The sequence below is a fragment of the Acipenser ruthenus genome, chromosome 11 (genome assembly GCF_902713425.1).
Source record: "Acipenser ruthenus chromosome 11, fAciRut3.2 maternal haplotype, whole genome shotgun sequence".
In the NCBI taxonomy this organism is placed as follows: Eukaryota; Metazoa; Chordata; class Actinopteri; order Acipenseriformes; family Acipenseridae; genus Acipenser; species Acipenser ruthenus.
The window spans coordinates 24,585,130-24,606,173 of record NC_081199.1 but is presented as its reverse complement, the minus strand read 5'-3'; the positions used below and the strand labels follow the sequence as shown (position 1 = coordinate 24,606,173).

The 21,044-nt window shown below is 38.1% G+C and overlaps 1 protein-coding gene across 1 annotated transcript in view; it reads right to left on the bottom strand.

The window, feature by feature from the left end:
- Positions 1–644: 644 nt before the first annotated feature.
- Positions 645–21,044, bottom strand: part of LOC117426593 (striated muscle preferentially expressed protein kinase-like) — a 154,245-nt gene continuing 133,845 nt past the window's right edge. Inside the window, exons 39-42 of the mRNA XM_059033421.1 lie at positions 18,562–18,785; positions 11,832–11,907; positions 10,776–10,925; positions 645–9,643 (exon numbers count right to left, since the gene is read on the bottom strand). Of these exons, the coding sequence (XP_058889404.1) occupies positions 9,427–9,643; positions 10,776–10,925; positions 11,832–11,907; positions 18,562–18,785 (667 nt within the window). The 3' untranslated portion in view covers positions 645–9,426. The remainder of the gene's footprint in view (positions 9,644–10,775; positions 10,926–11,831; positions 11,908–18,561; positions 18,786–21,044) is intronic.

The following is a 21,044-nucleotide window of genomic DNA, read 5'->3' as shown; positions in this document are numbered from 1 at the left end:
ATTAATGACTGGTACTGTACATTCTACACAGAGAAACCGTTCAAAGTGTAATTTAGTTCTCAAGCCAAACTAGCTAATAGTGGACCACTTGATGCTCAAAACAGATGGAATCATTTCTGGATAGAATTAGCAGTGATAGAAACAGATCGCATTTTGTGTAGCTAGTGAGGGCTGCCAAAACTTGACCCCATTTTAACAATGAAGAAGCTTCAATTTGAGACTGATTTATCTCAATGTATATTTTATGCAGTTTGTATACATTTGTATAACTGGCATGTCTATTATACTATTCATAAGAAATCTAAATGTTTTAGTAAAACAAAACAAAACAAAAAAATACTCACATATGCCTAATTCCTTAAGATTCCAGTGGATTTTATGTAGTCTCCTGCATAATCAACTGAAGCCAACAGAAATAAAAATGTAGGCTATTTTACAGAAAATGACCATTTACACGAAAGGTTTAAAAATGTATTCTATTAAACATAGATGTGGCACTTTATGACCAATTGACAAAAAACTCTAGGCATTTTTAATTTAATAATATAACAAGAAATATACAGTATGTGTTAGTGTGACCGAGCTGTTGAGTAGCGTGTGGGTGGTGACATCACGGATTAGGAAGTAAACAAAGGCAAGGAATGGTGGGTGAAACTGCAGAGCTACGGCGCTCAGTGTATTTATTAAATAAAACAAACAGTTCAAACAAAACAAAACACTACAAACCACAAAGGCGCGTTGTCCAAACAAATAGAAATAAACAAATAAACAGACACTAAGTAATATGACTTTTCCGTTACAAGTACCTTTTCGCTGGTTGATAGCATTCGCTCAGTCTCTCTCTCCTCCATCCTGAGCGCGGACAGCTGCAGGCTTTTATATTCTGGCTGAGGGGTTAGCTAGCTGTTAATTAATTATACTATTACCCCTTGGCCATAGTCTGCACAAGTTTAATAAGAATGCCTGACTGTCAACTAGTTAAATAAATCACTAGCTGATCAGTCACGCATCCTCACGAGGTTCTTAAATACATATACAAAACAATAACAAACAATAATCGGCTTTCGTCGTCATATACACATAAATCATAATATAAAATAAATAATAAACAAAGGGGCGGGACACTCCGCCACAGTTAGTCATCGTATTATTTATATATAAGCTATGGCAAGATGTATAGTTGACCTTTCTTTTATGGTAGAAGACCATCTTCTCGCGTAACAAAAATTAGCCCCAGAACAGTAAATAGCTCAAAAAGTTAACATTTGCCTAGGATGCTTTCAGGCAAAATTCAATAACACCCTGGTGAGGTTAGTTCACCAGCCCGGCACAACTCACTGTGGACGTTGGTGCTATTTTAGCGTTCACCCCTTTGGACAGGCCCTTAGAAATAATGTCCAGAGGAAGCTCTCCTCCAGCCAGGGTAGCCTGGGTTCCGCATTCCAAAACACAGCCTGTCCTTCTTTGGACCATGTTAGATGGCTTCAGTTGAGGGGAGCTGGAAAGAGATAACCAAAATGGAGATGGTGCCTTTCTCTAGGCTACCATGCCTTATATAGCCTTTAGCTGAAATACCCCAGAGGAGATCTGTGATGTGCAATCAAATATCATCACTTTGAGAGTTTTGCCAAAGCCCAAGCCATTATTTCAGTAATTCAAATACTGTGGTGAAAATTGCAGCAATAGCTATCACTAATGAATTTGCTGGCCTTACTATAATAGTTTAACATAGCAGTTTTGTAGTTCACCTTCTTCCTAGTGCCCTCCCTGCTTATACAATGGATTTACCATTACTTTGTTTTTGTAATCATATTTTGGGCCTCACCATGCCTGTTTATGTTTTACTGTGTTCCTCCTACTTTGTGTAGATACCCAGACCTCCTACAGATGTGCTCAAATTTGTTGGTACCCTTACAGCTCTTTGAAATAATGCTTCATTCCTCCTGAAAAGTGATGAAATTAAAAGCTATTTTATCATGTATACTTGCATACCTTTGGTATGTCATAGAATAAAGCAAAGAAGCTGTGCAAAGAGATGAATTATTGCTTATTCTACAAAGATATTCTAAAATGGCCTGGACACATTTGTTGGTACCCCTTAGAAAAGATAATAAATAATTGGATTATAGTGATATTTCAAACTAACTAGTTTCTTTAATTAGTATCACACATGTCTCCAATCTTGTAATCAGTCATTCAGCCTATTTAAATGGAGAAAAGTAGTCACTGTGCTGTTTGGTATCATTGTGTGCACCGCACTGAACATGGACCAGAGAAAGCAAAGGAGAGAGTTGTCTGAGGAGATCAGAACGAAAATAATAGACAAGCATGGTAAAGGTAAAGGCTACAAGACCATCTCCAAGCAGCTTGATGTTCCTGTGACAACAGTTGCAAATATTATTAAGAAGTTTAAGGTCCATGGAACTGTAGCCAACCTCCCTGGGCGCGGCCACAAGAAGAAAATCGACCCCAGATTGAACAGAAGGATAGTGTGAATGGTAGTAAAAGAACCAAGGATAACTGCCAAAGAGATAGAAGCTGAACTCCAAGGTGAAGGTACGTCAGTTTCTGATTGCACCATCTGTCGCTTTTTGAGGGAAAGTGGGCTCCATGGAAGAAGACCCAGGAGGACTCCACTTTTGAAAGAAAAACATAAAAAAGCCAGACTGGAATTTGCTAAAATGCCTATTGACAAGCCACAATCCTTCTGGGAGAATGTCCTTTGGACAGATGAGTCAAAACTGGAGCTTTTTGGCAAGTCACATCAGCTCAATGTTCACAGACGAAAAAATGAAGCTTTCAAAGAAAAGAACACCATACCTACAGTGAAACATGGAGGAGGCTCGGTTATGTTTTGGGGCTGCTTTGCTGCGCCTGGCACAGGGTGCCTTGAATCTATGCAGGGCACAATGAAATCTCAAGACTATCAAGGCATTCTGGAGCGAAACGTACTGCCCAGTGTCAGAAAGCTCTGTCTCAGTCGCTGGTCATGGGTCCTCCAACAGAATAATGACCCAAAACACATAGCTAAAAGCACCCAAGAATGGATAAGAACAAAACATTGGACTATTCTGAAGTGGCTTTCTATGAGTCCTGATCTGAATCCTATCGAACATCTATGGAAAGAGCTGAAACTTGCAGTCTGGAGAAGGCACCCATCAAACCTGAGACAGCTGGAGCAGTTTGCTCAGGAAGAGTGGGCCAAACTACCTGTTAACAGGTGCAGAAGTCTCATTGAGAGCTACAGAAAACGTTTGATTGCAGTGATTGCCTCTAAAGGTTGTGCAACAAAATATTAGGTTTGCGGTCCCATCATTTTTGTCCATACCATTTTCATTTGTTTTATTATTTACAATATTATGTTGAATAAAAAATCAAAAGCAAAGTCTGATTTCTATTAAATATGGAATAAACAATGGTGGATGCCAATTACTTTTGTCAGTTTCAAGTTATTTCAGAGAAAATTGTGCATTCTTCGTTTTTTGTGGAGGGGTACCAACAAATTTGAGCACGTCTGTATATTCTTAATATAATTAACATGTCACTTTCTGAGGGTTTTATCCCTATTGTATTAAAACAAAACATTATTAAGCCAATTCTAAAAAAAAAAAATATTGCTTGTGGTGGGTAACTTTTGACTAATATCAAATCTTCCTTTTTTTGGCTAAATTGCTTTAACAAGTTGTTGCTGATCAGTTACTCTCACATCTTTCATAAAATAATATATTGGAAAAATTTCAGTCTGGTTTTAGAATCACACATAACACTGAAACTGCTACGGATAGGATTGTAAATGATCTCCTTCTGAATGCAGATGATGGTGCTCTTTCAGTATTGGTTCTTTTAGATCTTACTGCCGCCTTTGATACTATTTACCACCGGATTATGCTGAAGCGTCTTGAAAATCTGGCCGGCTCTTGATTGGTTCTGCACATACCTTGATTGGTTCTGCTCACTCTTTACATCGATTGCAGATGGTGCAAAATGCAGCAGCATGAGTTGTTTTCTATAACAATTGCATCTCTTTCTGTTCTAATATTATTATGATCTCTGATTTGTATATAGTTATTGTTATTGATAAAAAAAAAGTTTTACTGTATAATGTGTTTGCTGTGCTCTGGGTGTTACTTATTGGGACATATTTACTAAGGTTTTGGTGTGGTGCAAACTGGAACAGTAACTGTTAATGTTTCAAAACTGGTAAGAAAGCACTTCTATGATGTACAATTATTTTTGTCTAGGTTGGAAACATTTTTAAATCAATGAAAAGAAAAGTGGTAAAAAAACTGGAATTCAAGGCATCATTGGTAAAACATAGACTGGAATACACAAAACATTGTTGTTGCTTAAATCATAAAGAGAAGGTGGCACTTTGTAAAGTTGCATGCATCTTAAATGTATTTTTGTGCCAGATTTGGTTCTAATGTTATGTTTGAATGGTGGCAGTATTTGGATCAGCCACTGTTTATCAATTAAATTGATACTGTTACCTTCCACGGTATCATTTTGTTGTAAGTAACTGTACTTTGAAGTGTATCCATAAAATGTAGAAAGGAATTAAAGGATTAGTCCACCAGGTGCTTTTTGCAGTTTGATTACTTCTTTTCTTTATTTTGTTTCTCAGCTTTCATGCCGTGGATTCACACCAGAATTAGATGAACAATTACACAAAATTGTAAAGATTCCAGATTCCTACAGAGTCAGATAAATGAATAAATAAATAAACAAACAAACAAACCACTAAAAACAACACCTACAAACTACATTAAATGGATTGTCACTGCTGTCAATTTACAATACAAATACTCTCATTCCTTTTAAAATGATCATCAATAAAGTGAGGCCCATTCCCAGGTACAGTGCAAAATGTGCAACCGGCTTCTCTCTTTGCTGTTTCTCAATATTTACAAGTGTTTTGTATTTCCAGAAGTAAAAACTACAGATGAATCAGCACAGAGCTGTCCTGCCTTTTTAACATGACCAGTGAGACAGAAAATCACAAACATATGAACTGTAAACATTTTCATAAAAAAAGTTGACGTAAAAAAATGAATGTGTTAGCAAACTAAATGTCAGTATGTATGTGCTTATTTAACATTTCACACGTTTAATTTGGTTGTATTTTGACTGTCTGCTGACACAAAGACTACCAGTTGTCCTTGCAGTCTTTACAAACCTGTAAACAGCCTTGTATGGGATACTTCACCTCTAAATCAAGAGACACGTTTTGAAGTTTAAAAACCTGTAAATGAGTCAGAGTTATACAGCCCTTTTAAAATCTTGAAAAGCTCCCTGTAACAGCAGCTTAGCTTAGTGCAGCCAAATTCAATCATGTACAAATTCTTAAAAAGACTCAAAGTGTATACCGAGACTACTTCAAATGTGAAGTATTGTCTTAGTGCTTGCTCAATGAGCTCTTTAACTCAAACACGTCTTCTTTAGCCTTAGGGTCCTATTTCCATGTTCTATTTTCTAGGAACGGGCCTGCAATTCCATGTTGTTTCAATGCTGGCTTCTCTTCTCAATGAATACATTGAATTTCAGCTTCACTCCTTACACCACAACACCTTGGTGCAGTAACCCTGATCATCAAAGTAGGTACATATCCATTCACACTTCCATTACGTTTCCTTGTTTGTCCCCAATGTAATGTATGGCACACTTAAGTTATTTAACTATAAAATATCCAATGTTAAGAAAATGAAAAAGAAACTAAAAGATGCTGCAACACAAATAACTAACTTAACAAACGCATCTGTGATACTGCAGTATAAACATATTAGTAAGATTACTGGTATAAGTCTAGTTTCTTTTCTTTCGTACTTTTTTAACTTAAATACTAATTTAAGTAATTCATGTATATTGTACATCTCTCTAAGCAACTGCATTAATATAGGTCACTTAAATTAGTAAATCAAACAATATGCTATTACTACAGCATTTTTTTAGAGTGCAAATTTAATTATTTTCGCATTTAGAATTCATTTTTGCACTTTCAGGGAGTTCAATGTTTTGCTTTTTTTGAGTTATAAAGATTTTCAGGGTCCTGTCTTTCACAGGATGGAATTTAAAATATATATCTGTATAATAGTATTTATCTTGTATAGATTGGAATAACCGCCAAATAAACTATAACTGGCAAGAATTAAAAAAAAAAAAAAAACTCTACAAAGTTCATCTGCTGCATTTTAACACAGCCAATCAATCCCGTTGGTTACCATACAGTGAGGGAGTATGGAGGGCCGCAGTTGTATTACCTTAGTGACTACCTGATTTTTATATATATATATATATATATATATATATATATATATATATATATATATATATATATATATATAATATGAAAATCATATTTATGTGGCATTTGTAAAATATAAAACATAGACACTGTTTTGCTGATGAATAATCCCTGCTTCAAAAATAAAATTAAAATAAAGATCAGCACCTGTTAAAACCACAGGTATATCCTTGGTATTCTTGTGTTTTACAAATATTTACAGAATCACATCCTCTTTTTTTAATATAAAAACAGCAACGGACTGCAGGAGTCTTTAAATTCTACGCTTCTCTCACTATGGGTAGCAGCCAAGCATTGGATCTTGGTCAGAATATATTTCATATCTCCATATATAAATATGAATTGTATCAATTATTTTCATTAATTCACAGTTATAGAAATGTAGCATTAAAAAAGAAGATTTGTTTAAAATCAGGTAACAACAATTGATAGGACTGTGGCGTCCCATTGTGACTGACACAGCACAGAAATGGACAAGAGGATTAGCACAGAACTATATGAAGGAAGCTGGATAGGAATTAACAGGACAGGCCTCAGTCCCAATCACTGTATACAGTGGTAGGAGATGGTTAAAAAACAGTTGGGTGTCTTATTGTCACTGGTTAACTGAACTGGTCAATAGGTTCCTATGAGAACCCAGCGAGACCTGTACACACCCAGCCTAGGGCCATTGTTGTATGTAGAGTCGGAATGGGATTATTACAACCTTGGGAGTTGACATTGCAGCGAGAGGAACTTACCACCATCCATCAAACTAACAAAAGCTTAGTGCAGGAATTGTATTACAGTATACAGAAAACAGGTTATTTTATGTTAGTATAAACTCTTAACCACGGCACAGAGTGACCTAGCATTGAAAGCTGAGAAAAAGTGAGCTAGGAGAGGTTGGTTTCAAACCCTAGCTCTTATATAAAGACTATATAGTCTGTGTGACTGTGGGGAGGGGGCACGTCGCTGTTCATCTTCGGACACAGAAGGCTGGAACACACACCCCTCATTGGAAATAAAATGGGCCACGTCTTTTCAAGCTGCCTTTTAATCGAACTCGTCTTTAACAATTAGGTAGAAATGATACCTATCTGCCAACAGTCTGAATTAAAATACACTGTATTTCAAAGCACTTTCAAATTGCAGAGGTTAATCCAGTCAATGCAATAGCAGTTGAAACTAAACATGTATCTGATTTAATGTCTTTACTAGAGCAATGCGACCTTGTAGTGCATTTGGGGCATTTGAAATGCTTAAAGACAAATAATACAATAATGAAAATCTCATCATTTGTTGGCAGACAGGCATACCCTATATAGTCCTACGTAGTTGTGATAGCACTTAAGGGGTGCATAAGGACCTTTTTATTTTATTGTGTTGCATGTTCCCATGTGTTGCTACAACTGTTTACGTAAGGTGTGTGTATTGTTTTATTTATTTTTATTTTTTACATTTTGACCACTTTTTTAAACTTTTAAATTGCATTCCCTGCCTCAAGATGGCTTCCCATGTACCTGCACGGACCTCTCAGAACTACATTTCCCATCATCCTCCTGCTCACTGGTAAATCCATCTCAGTTACATATGTGAGCAGGAGGATGATGGGAAATGTATTTCTGAGAAGTCCATGCGGGTACATGAGAATGCAATTTAAAAGTTTAAAAAAGTCGTCAAAATGTAAAAAAGAAAAATTAAAACAATACATACACCTTAAGTAAACACGTAGCAACACATGGGAACATGCAACACAAGAAAATAAAAAGGTCCTTATGTACCCTTTAAAAGTAAACACAGCTTTAAAAACTATGTCGATTTTAAATAATTAATGTAAACTATGCAAAAAAGGAGGCCAGGTTTCTGCTGAGCAAAGTCAGGTTGTAATAAGGGATCACCACAGATTTTACTAGTGTCAGATACATATGTATCCTCTTGTTCTGGGAAGAATCGTCAGTTTTAGCCCACACAGGAAGCTGTAATGAAGTCCTGGTAAATTGCTTGGCAACAGGTTTTTGACCTGTTCCTTTCCTTGGCTCTTCTTACATTGGGGTAGACAACCCAAACCCTAAACCTAAATGAGAATGCATAGAACAGGATGGTAACTTAGGACTATGTGACTCTTAAGTGTTAACAATTTTGTTGTCCCGTTATATGTCACAGAAACAGAAAAAAACACACTACCTGGCCACTCAGTACCTGATTTATCAAATAGCCAATAGAGCTAAAAACAAATATATTGGTAGTTTCCATTGATTTAGTAGCGCTAAATTCACTTTACTAAATTACACTTTACAATAAGTGGCAGGAATTCAAATGTTATTACATATAAAGTAGAATATTAATTCCTATCGAATCCCAATAAAGTAATTACTGATTTATGGTGCATTTCACTTATGAACATTACGAACTGCCAACTTGTATTTAAATGAATTGCCACTTACTTATTGTAAGGTGTGATCACCTTTAAGTTCAGCTGCTACAAGCAATAATTTGTATTAGTACTGCTTGAAAACAAATTAACTATCAGTAACACAATAAACATCAATGTCACTAACAAAATGAAAACAAGCAGTAACAGATCCGTTAATTCTCCTCTTCACATTGGGAATCCCCATTTCAGACTCGGGGAAAGCCATTAATATATAAATTCACAGTTTGTGGTTTAGCACATGGTGTTAACATGCCTTGCTCCTCGAAAGGTAGAAAAGAAAAATTACATAAAGGGGCCTAGCTTTCAATCACGCCACCTTTATTACAAGGTAGCCAATCAGTAAGGCTAATTCGAAGTTATAACTTCAATGAAAAATGCTGGAAATAAATTGAAACAGGGTTTAGATAGGGATCAATCTATAAACCCACACCTAACCACTGCACACTCCCTTCCCAACAGTTCATGAGGTATACGGTTTAAATTCCATTTTTCTTTTCTTGCTTGTTTTCTGACGGTGTGGCTGGTTTCGCTCGGCCAAGGATGGACACACAAACACACACACTTCTGTTCCAGCCCGAGGGGACTGGCTGGTTGCGTCGGTCACAGAGAGTCCTGGCCAATCGAGCTGGAGAGTCCCATTCATTCCTCTTGGAGAACCTGGACTGTTCTTCCCACTGGCCCCCATAGTGCCTGCGTGGCATGGATGTTGTCACTGGGTCACGGGTGCAGCGGGCTGTGGGACACTCTGATACGAACGCAGGAGGACCTTGTGCTTGGTGGCCACCTCTGATCTCCTGCGCTGGTGCTCCACCAGGAACTCCTTGAGTCTGGTGGTGGTGAAGGTGAGGGTCTGCCGGCGCAGCTTCATCAGGTAGGCGTCTTGCAACCAGGAGTTGGCGAAGCAGTCTTTGATGGTCGGACGGGTCCTGGAACACAGGAGATTTTATTGCATAATGATGTCATTGTGATGACATTGATACACCGTATGAAGTGCATGACATAACAGCCAGTGAGATCACTCAGTTGCAGTAGATCATTTTTTTAACCAATATTTCCTAGAAAGTAATGGTTTATAGTAGCAATAATTTGTTTTAACTTCTTTGTACAGCTATTATCAAAAGTTTTGCATCACCTAGAATTTTAGGAGTGAGACATAATAAAAATATATATATATATATTTTATTTAACATCATGTAATCAAAGAAACTGCAAAATTATATCACAAAAGTCTACCGTAAGCCATAATAGTAGTACAGTACTTTATGTTACATTTTGAAATGTCACGTTTTTCAAGTTTTTCATTAAGTATATGGAAAACTACAAAGCGATATGTAATTCAATATGTTAACGTAACATTTAGCAGGTTTCATTTGACTTTATGAATCAAAATATAATTCTATTGGGTGATGCAAAACTTTCGTCCATAGCTGTGCATTAAAATGTACATAATAAGCTACAGCTCAAGTGATGTATGCATGTCACCAGAACCCTAAACTTTGTCCACTCATATTCATACATTTTTGGGTTTAACAGAATTTTAATTTTTAAATTATTGCTTGTTGATCCATTTATTGGTCCTTGACAAATTTATTTCTGTATTGCTCAGCTCAAACTTGAAATCTGGAGGCCTGGTAGTAATGTTAATTTGTTTTTAATAGCTGATGTCGGAGAGCTGAAAGTTTGCAGTCTTATTACCTACTGTAGAAGATGCTTGTTCAAAGTTATTATTGGCAAGTACTGACAAACCTACTGAACAAATACCGTTAAACTCAGCAGTTAAATAATAGTACAAAATATTTTTAATTTACTTCATTTTAACCAATTTTCTACTTGATTTCTTACTTTCCTTTAGTTTTTTATTTGGTATATCACACTCATTGGTGACGGGAGATTCCCCACATTACCCCCAAAACACTTTTCAATCCAGCCCTGCTGGGAGCATCATTTAGAGGGTGAAGGAGCTCCATGTTTATTCAATCCTAATGTGGTCCACTGTGATATCTAGATAAAGAGCATTCTGTTAAGAACCCCCCCTGCCAATCGAGATGCCCCACTCACCAGGGGTAGGTACATAGGATCTTCTTGAGGAACAGAGAGGCACTTTGGGACACGTTAGGGTACAGCTTGGTGAGGTCAAACTTCCCTGCTTGGATTTTGTTCTCCATTTCCACAGGATCTGCTTCACTAAATGGAGACCTCCCACTCAGCCTGAAACAGAAGATGCATTAGACAGTATACTCACAAATGGTTTCCCTATAAATCAGACATAATGCAAAAACTGAAATCACTCCACGTGTCCACACTGACAAAAGAGGTTAGGAAAACTTAGGATCAGCCCTCCATCGTTCCATAGAGAACCTTTTCTAACCCAGTTAACAGCCAGTGATATATAAAACTATCAGTTTGGTTTGATTCATCGCACAGAGTCCTAGGTTGAATTTCCTTGAAATACTTTCACCTGTACTGTAAAAACTGTATGCATCATATATTTTTTTTTGAGATACCAAATTTTTACTTGAAATTATCAGTCATTTAGCAAAATTAGTGCTTAGTTCCATATAGGCTACCCTTGACAAAAATCTTGTAAAAAAAAAATCTCCAAAAATCTGGACCCTAGTATCTGTTATAATAAATTCATTGAGTAAGAATCAATAACTGCTGTCAGTTTATGGAATCGTAGACTTGCTAACGACCCATGAGGATCTAACTAACACAATACTGTAGTGGTGTTAAAATATTATCATTACGTGTTTCATAGAGACAAAGCAAATGCATAAGAATGCCAGCAAATGTAAGCAAACACCAGCTCTCCTTTGAGTGATTACATCCCAAACAATGAATGAAATAAAGCTATTTCTTTAACAGCACTTTCTCCCTCTCAGCCAACTCCCACCAAAACACCCAAAAAGTAAATAAAAAGAAATGCATATACAACTTTACATACTTGCTGCTGTGGGACAAATCCTGTGATGAATATTATCTATCAATGCAGAAGAGTAAAATTCAATTGTACAGTCAAGTACAGGAGCTGTACTCACTAGAAGCACTGACCTGCAGTCCATTCCCTCTGCTCTACTGTTGAAGCCACATTGTTGTGGCTCTTTAGATACTTACATGACAAACGTCAGGACACCTAGACCCCAGATATCCGCTGGTGGGCCAATCACATCCCCTTTTACCATTTCAGGAGCTTGGGGAGGAATAGGTATAAAGAGGGGTAGAGGGAGAGAAGGGGAAGGAATGATTTGTGGAAAGACAGAGAGGCAGAGGAGAAGAAGTTAGAGGAGATAGGGAGGGGAGAGAGAAAAGAAGAAGAGATGAATCCTTGTATATATAGACAGAGAAGGGTTAGTTATAAAGTGCCACACAAACTATCCTCTTTGCTAAAACAATGCAATGTTAAGACAATTACAGTGCATTGGTCCCATACTCAGGGTCAATGGTAACACAAGGGTACTATATCTGCAATGGTATGAGTCATTGGTAAATAACCCAATGCCAACAGGACCAATACAGAACAAACTTGGGTTGCAGTTTTTATTTACTGTAAACATTAACAGTGGGACTGATACTGGTGAATTGTATTTTGTAGGTATGTGGACAAAGTTGAATCCTGAACTATACTGAATTTGGCCCTTAAGTCAAGTTTTTCAAGGGCAGATAAAAAAAAAAGTTTAATTGAATATAAACTTAAAATTGTGTTTATAATTGTACAACAGCCTTGTGTTAGATAGTGTTAGTACATAATTTTTATACTGGAGTCTAAAGCAGCCTTGAACACAGGGAGACAACAGTATATTGCATTTAGAGACAGTGTGACAGTAGACTGCCCTAGGATGACAGTGGGGCAACAGTACAGCATCCATTATCTTTTAACACCACCATTGGCTCAGTGCTGAAATAGCAACAGTAGTAAAAGGAACAGTTTGTTGGATTCCATTATTGAGTTCATGAGTAATTTAACGATTTAACTAAATGTTCTGGTGACATTTAACCCTATGCCGCCTACTAGGAATGACTATAAATTGTGCATGTATCCAACAACTTTCTATTTTAGCACTTGTAGTTTAATAACCATAATTCACAAATTAAAACAAATTAAAATAGGTCTGAAAGGTGGAAGGTTTTCTTGAAGCGAGTAAGATGTTTATCACTTGTTCAGATAGCCCCCTATACCTCAATTATTGCCGTTCAATCTCCAAGCAGCAAATTGAAAAAGTGCTGGATTGTGGTGTAGTAGCCTCCCCCTGTTCTGAGATAACAGGTCGGGGTTCAGTGGAAAGAGCATGGGTCCTGCCTCGGTTAGTTGTAGAATCTCCGAGAACCAATACCTCTTGTGCCAGTAGGGGGATAATAATATGAGACTGGCTATGTCTCTCCTTACCTTCCTAAGTACCTCTGGGATTAGAGGTAAGGGCGGGTATGCGTACATCAAGTCGTTTGACCATGAAATAGACAGACCATCTGTTGCTATTGCTGCATCCTGGTGATCACAAGAGCAAAAGAGTGGTAGCTGGGTATTTTCTGCTGTTTCAAATATTTTTGTGTGACCTAGTTCGCTGAATACCCACTCTAGGATGTCTGGCCGAATCCTCCATTCGTGGGGTGCCATTACTCTGCTGAGTAGGTCTGCCACGCCCTTGTCGAGAGATGTCCTGTGTTCTGCACCAGTTCCAGATGTTTATGGCTAGAGTGCAAAGGTCCCATGATCTTGTGCCTCCCTGAAGGTTTATGTACTTTACTGCTGTGGTGTTGTCTGTAAGAATCAGTACTGTCTTTTGTTTCAATATTGGGGTGAAGTGCTTTAGTGCCAGGGAGATTACTAAGAGCTACAAATAATTTATGTGTGAGATTTCTGTTTGGGTGACCACGTGCCCTGGACCTGAGCGTCTGCTAGGTGTACTCCCCACCCCAACAGGGAGGCGTCTGTATATAGATGGAGAGTAGGCAGATGTGCGGATAGTGGCCTCCCCATACATACCCAAGGTGAAAGACTGCCACCATCTGGCTTCTGTGGCTGCCCCTGGGGAGACATTGATGTGCTGGGAGAGTGGCAGGGTGTGGTTCTAAGAAGAAAGGAGGCACCTTTATGTGTGGCTCATATGTAATGCCGCGTCTCTTACTAGGCAGAGTGATGCCGCCATGTGCCCCAGAAACTGCTGATAGGAATGTGCTGTTATTCTGGCTCCTATTTTGAAATGTTTTGCCATGCGAGATGTGCTGTTACCACGGCCATTACCTTGGTAAATACCCTGGGGGCTGTGGAGATCCCAAAAGGAAATACTTTGAACTGGAATTGGCAGTTCTTGATGGTGAATCTGATATATTTTCTGTATTCCTTGTGTATAGGAAGATGAAAGTAGGCATCTTTGAGATATATAGAAATCAACCAGTCCCCTGGTTGAACTGCCTTGATGATAATGGCTAGTGATACCATCTTGAATTTTTCTGAAAGAATAAACATGTTCAGGTTCCTGAGGTCTAGAATAGGCCTGAATTTCCTGTTTTTTTCTTTTGTATCAGAAAGTATCTTGAGTAATGGCCCTGGGTCTGTGAGGATAAGGAGACATTTTCTATGGCATGGGAATACAGCATATTTGTTATTCCCTCTTGCAGGCAGATGCCCTTTGGCTTTGACCAGTCTAATACTGTCTGTTGATGGTGGTAAAACCTGGAAAGGAATCCTGTAGCCCTGTTTAATAAGCCTCAGGACTCTGATGTAATTTTTTCCCAGCTGGTTAGAAAATGAGACACCCTTCCTATCTTTGGCAGTGGAAGGGGTCGGATTGGAAGGCTGAGAAAATGTCAGGAGGAGGTAGAGGGTCTACCTCCCTCTTTATAATAGCCATGTCCTGTTCTATGTGGTCTGAACTCCTGGCCACGTTGAACCATGGTAGAGGTGGCTGGTTTCTGAATGACCTTTGTCTATTGAAAAAAACCCTGTTGCACGGTGCACCTCTCACTGTAGTAGAGATCTAATCGCCTGTCTAGCCTCCTTCATGTCAGACAGGGAATCCTTCAAGCTGGTGCCAAATAAAAGATCACCCTGAAAGGGTATCTCCAATATTTTTGTCTGGGTGTCCGCAGACAGAGAAGATGTTTTCATTTGGATGCATCGTCTTGCAGAGATGACATTAGCCACAGCTCTGGCGTTAGTATCAATGGTGTCACATGCTGCTTGCAGTTAAACTTTTGCGGTGTTTTTCCTTCTGCCATCTGCATGGCCACCTCTAGATTTTCAGGTGTAAGTGACTGTAAAATTGTAGAGAGCTGGTTCCACAGCATATGCTGGTATTTCGCTGCATGCATCTGAAAATTGTTGATACGCATGCTGCTTGGGAAGGCACAGTAATCTTTTTTAAGAAATTATCAATTTTTTTTTATCAGATCCATTCAAAGAAACAGATCTAGAGCCATGATAGTATCCAGTTTAGGGTGTTTGAAAAGGTGTTTTTTATGATCCACTGTACTCTGTAGAATTTATCAACTCTGGGCAGGCATGGTACAGAAGTAGCAGATCTTTGCCAAATAGCCTCAACAGGCCTCCAGACAGCCTCATGGAAGGGGAACCCTTCAAAGGCTTTTTTTATCACTTGCATCCAAGATGCTAAGGAAGTCATCCTGATCTGCACAGGTCTGGGTTTGTACCTTGAGAGAGGATGAAATCCTTCTCAGTAGGACATCTGCATCTGTGTATATGGGAGAGGGGCCGTCTGTGTATTCAAAAACATCCTCTTCGGGGGCGGAGTCAATGATTCCATCGTCTCCTAGGGTGGGGGCACCTAGAAAGTATTGCTCCTGTGTACTTCCGGGTGCAACGCTACCAGACCTTGCTGTGTGAGCTACAGGCTGTAAAGGTTCAGCCTGTTTTAACTGCTCATATTCCTTTAGCCATTGAAACAAATAGATCTTTAGGCATTGGTAGCTGCGGAGGGGATGGTTGAGTCGTGGCTGGAGCCTCTGTAATGGCGGTTGCTGATTTCGCCGGCACGTCTCTCCCCCTGCTGCTGCGTGAGTGTGGAATCAATTATTTTCTGTTTTATATTTGTAATTAATTTAGAATAATTTGTAGATTTTATTTTTCACTTTGACATTATGGACTTTTTTGTGTTGATCAGTGGCAAAAACTCCTAATTAAATCCATTTTGATTCCATGTTGTAACACAATAAAATGTGGAAAAGTCCAAGGGGGGTGAATACTTTTGAGAGCCACTGTATATACAAAATCAGCATGTCAAATAATTGTTTTTATTACCGTGTTTAAAATTAAATGGTATATATTTTTCCTTTAATAATAAGAATGACACGTTTAAATTGGTTGTTTCTGAGTATACTACAGAGCACTGTCCTTTAAAAATAAAAACAAACAAAAAAATATAGGGTTGAAAAGTCAAATCACACAGGCAGGCACCATGTCCAAGAAACGAGGCGTCACAAAGATCAGAAAAAAGACTACAAAACAGATAAACTTCTCGTTTTATCTACAGTTTGCAGGAAATAAAAACAAAGATGTTCAACGACAGTCTGAAGCATTTGTTTAGCAATGTTTAGTTTTAGAGAAAGTGAGTATTTATTATAACAGACTACTTGGGTACACTACATTGTATGAAAAAAAGTTTCAAGAAATAAAATATTTTTTGAAGATGCAAGCCCACTTTTTGTTTAAAAAAATAAATTAACAAGTACTGTAGGCTATGTATGTTTGTATATAGCGTTTACAGTAAGATACAATCTGTGTTGATTTACATGCTTGCTCGCTCAGCTACAAAACACAAATCTCATTCGCTGGCCTACAAAGCTACATGTAAATGCTGCATGCATACACAACCAAACAATTTACAGATACTCGTAGATTAGTATTTTCAGTGCATGATGTTGCGTCAGAGTGGGTCATAATATCATTCTGTGTATGAAAGTAACAGAATTGAAATATACGGAGGGGGATCTTAGGTTATTCTCTTGATTTCTGCTCAAACTCCCCCACTGACAAAAAATGCTTTTAGAAAGAGTCGTGAACTAACTGCTGGAAAAGTGTTATCTTTTCCTATCATTGAATGAATCATTTAGGCGCCAGCAGTATTTTGCAGTAACACTTTGACACTTTGGACAGAGAACAGTACCCCTCATAAAAACAGCTGACAGGGGTCGAAACCACGGACCAATTGAGAAAAATGGGCTGTCTCTGAATGAGAACAACCAATGAGAAACACCCCACGTGGACTCAGGCACAGTCCAAGATAACCAAACTAGCCAATCACAGGGTGGAAGTCAGGCCAACAAAACCAGCCGCGCGACTTTTAGAAACGCTTGAGTTTGCCCATGCTGGAGTTTGCCCATGCTTGAGTTTGCCCCATGAGAGAGCTTCCCATGAGCTCCCCACACTGGAAGTGTGCCCCACAGAAGGAACAGCGCTCCAGGCAAGAGAAAGAAGTGAGCTCCACCCACTAGAAGTGGCTTGGAGTTCGGAGGAACAAAATGGAAGCTAAACTGCTCTGAAGAAAGTTTCTGAATCATGGGAGAATAAGTGCTCGAATTCATGGAAGGCAAGGAAGAACCAATGTTCTGAAGAGTGGCTAAAATCAGCTTTGAAGAGAGCCGTAGCTCTTTGCCCTACGAGAGACTGAAACAGTAAACAGAAGCATAGCCAGCAGCTGGACCAAAGGTCATGTACTAACCGTACAGAAGAATTGCAAGTTGTAACACTGCCAACAACAACTATAATGCTGCAATACTTGGAGATTAACAAGCTGATCTCCATTTGAAAAGAACTATTTGTTTATTGCGAGCGTATGCAATACAATGCGTACAGCAAAGTACCGTCTTCATTGGAACTTCGGATCCAGAGAGCTGCAGTGTTCAATCGACACAGATTGACTTCTTCATATGGAAATCGATAAGTATTCAACATATCTAATATTAAATACTTTATGACTCGAGAAAGTAACTGTAGTAAATGCTATCAAGTTAGTAGATAAACTGTTCTAGGAATAGAATGTAACTTCCTGTTTTAGAGTGTGTAAGAAATGAATTTTGTTTGTTGAAATGTGCAACTCAAAGGAGTTGCCTCGTAAATGCAGAGAATTTGATCATTGCCCCTTTTCTGAGTTAATTTGAATATATAATCAACTGAGGTTGATAACATATTATTAGTTTGGTATTAACACGGTCAAACTAATTTGCTACGTTAGGTACTGGAATGTTGGATTCCGTTCTAAATGGGAAGTTGAATGAATTCTCGTGCATAGTGACGTGATCGATTACAACAAGAAACGGGTATTGAAAATACTAATGCAAAGCACATTTTGTGTGATAAGCCATATCTCTAACCAACAGCCTTTCCTTTCTGTTATATTAGATTAGTTGTGCACCTCTTTTTGTTCTTAAATAAACTATTGTTTTATATTTCTGACATGTTGTGTGAATGTCTGTTATTGTCTAAGGTAATCCAAATTCCATATGATCCCGTTGAACTTATGGTATGTCTCAGTTATTGGGGGCATCTAGAGACTAATTTAAACAGGGCATCTAGAGACTAACTTATATTAAAATAAATTGTATACCTAATGCATTACAATGACATACTGCTTTTTTAAAGGAAATAAAGGAAGTGCCTAACCAAATGTGTTTTTACATCCATTTCCAAGATCTCACTGTCTTTTATTCAAATTCACAATTTTCATGATTTCTGTGACCTCTGTGACAAAATCGTAGACTTAATCATAAATCAAATTAAAAAAACAAAACAAATGAGGTAGCTGGTGTCTCTGAGTTAAGTTGAAACAAGTTGGCAGCTTATATACCATTTGTAAACATGGACACGTTTAATTGTGGCACCGTTACTCACACATGTACTCAAGGGTCCCAGTGCGGCATCCCAGCTGCTTAAAAAAAAGGGGGTTGAAGGTCTGGGAGCTGCCGAAGTCGATGATCTTCACCACGTTCATGTAGGTGACAATGATGTTGTCTGGCTTAATATCCAGGTGCAGGATGCGTCGGCCATGGAGGTACTCCAAACCCTGCAGGATCTGCACGATGTAACCCACCACGTCATCCTCAGAGTACCGGAACCTGACAGACCAGAGAAGGATTGCAGTAATACCAGCAGACACTTCAATTCTAAGAGACCACAAACTATGAGAATGTGAACCAGTGGTGGCTCGTCATAAGAGGCTATGGAGGCTAGGCCTACGTGTAATTTTGTCAAAGTAAAAAAAAAGCTTGCCTTACGTCATGCTTTCCAAGGTCTACTGTATTGCTATCGTAGCCTCAAAATGGGTGGGATTCTGTGTGTCTTCAACCTGCAACCACCCTCTGTCTGTCAAGTTTTAATGTATTTGTATTGGCTACAAGATGCAAGTTTGCGGCTAGGCTCTACCACTAATTAGATTTAATCTTGACGTATCTGTTGCCAGGCAGGTTATGGTTCACGTGTGGCTACTCGCTTATCTTTCGATTTCCATGCAGTACTTTGAAGATTTTTTTAATTCATACGCCATTTTCCTTGCTTTCAATTGAGGAAAAAATAAGAATAAAACAGGGAGGACCAAAACAAAATTGCTTTTTTAATTGCTCATGATACAAAAAAACTAAATGGTTGACTGCGTATTCTGTTTGTTTTTTCAAACTGGCTCTTCATCTTCCCAGTGGATTTCTGTGGGCTACAGCGATTTAAGAAATCTCCCACGGGCTGTAAAAATATTTTTTCTACAAATTATATCATTCAAGATTCATCAAATCAAGTATGTCCAAGATGTTTTTGTTATTTTCTGTGCCTTATATGCAGCTTATACTATATTACTGTACATTTCTTATTAAATTACGAAGTACCTTTTGAAACGTGCAACGCTTTATTGAGTATAATAAAAAAAAAAAAAAAAAAATATATATATATATATATATATATATATATATATATATAAAATAATAAATAAATAAATAAATAATCATATATATATATATATATATATATATATATATATATACATACATATACACACATACACACATACATACACACTGCTGTGCAAAAGTCTTTCTACATTTTTCTACTCTGATGCATTGGAGCATCAACAATTTACTCAAAGCCTCCACGAGTGTTTTCTACTATTATAACAACCTTGACTTGCATAAAGAAGGAAAAACATTGAGTGAAACACCTCTCATCACTCAATTTTCAAGGTGTGGTATCCAAAGCATAATCAACAAGTACAGAGAAATATCATCTGTATTTGACAAACCCAGGACTGGAAGACCCAAAAAGTTTGATTTTACAACAGAACTGGCAGAAGGCACAGGTGTCATTGTCCATCAAATCAACAGTACGAACGTCACTCTTGAAATCAGGATTTAAAGGATGTGTTGCTATAAGAATACCTCTGTTAAGAAAGGGGAACAAGACTAAAAGGCTAAAATATGCACAAGAACACAGAAATTGGACTATAGAACAATGGTCAAAGGTGCTTTGAACTGTTGATTTGATGGACAACGACACCTGTGCCTTCTGCCAGTTCTGTTGTCAATTCAACACTTGTCTTGTCTATTCCTTAAGGATATTATCTTCAAGTATTGCTCATCCATGTTAGACAGCTTTTTGATTCTTCCAGTCCTGGGTTTGTCAATTACAGATAATGTTTCTCTGTACCTGTTGATTATGCTTCGGATACCACACCTTGAAAATCAAGTGATGAGAGCTGTTTCACTCAATGTTTGTCCTTCTATATGCAAGTCAAGGTTGTTATAATAATATAAAACACTAGTGGAGGCTTTGAGTAAATTGTTGATGCTCATAATGCATCAGAACAGAAAAATGCAACATGGCTTTTGCACAGCAGTGTCCTTTTTTTTTTTTGCAAGAAGAGATGAGATTAATTTCATACCTGAAGTGATTTAAAATGATGCACTTGAATGATGGAGGAAACCAGCATGATAAAAATCATTTAGTTATTTTAATTAAAGTATTATGAGTTAATCACTATTACCCTAGATATGAAGGTGTTTTTTATTTTTAATATGCAGTCTCCAGCAATGGAGGCTCCTTAGAGGAGGCAAGGAAGGCAGAGCCTCCTCAACTCTCCCATTAAACACAGTGTTAGCAGTGGCAGATCGCGTGATCTGAGCACAGGTTTTAATTGGAGGAGACCAGAGTTTTGTTTGTTTTTTTTTTACCAGAGGAGGCTTTGCCGCCGATGACAAAGTCCTGTCTGTCTGAAACACAGCACTCCCACTAGTAGATCAAGTGATCGGAGCACAGGCTTTAATTGGAGGAGTGACCCACATCCTCCTGCCCGCTTCTAAAGCGCTGCTGTAAACAGTTGTATCATCTGCAGT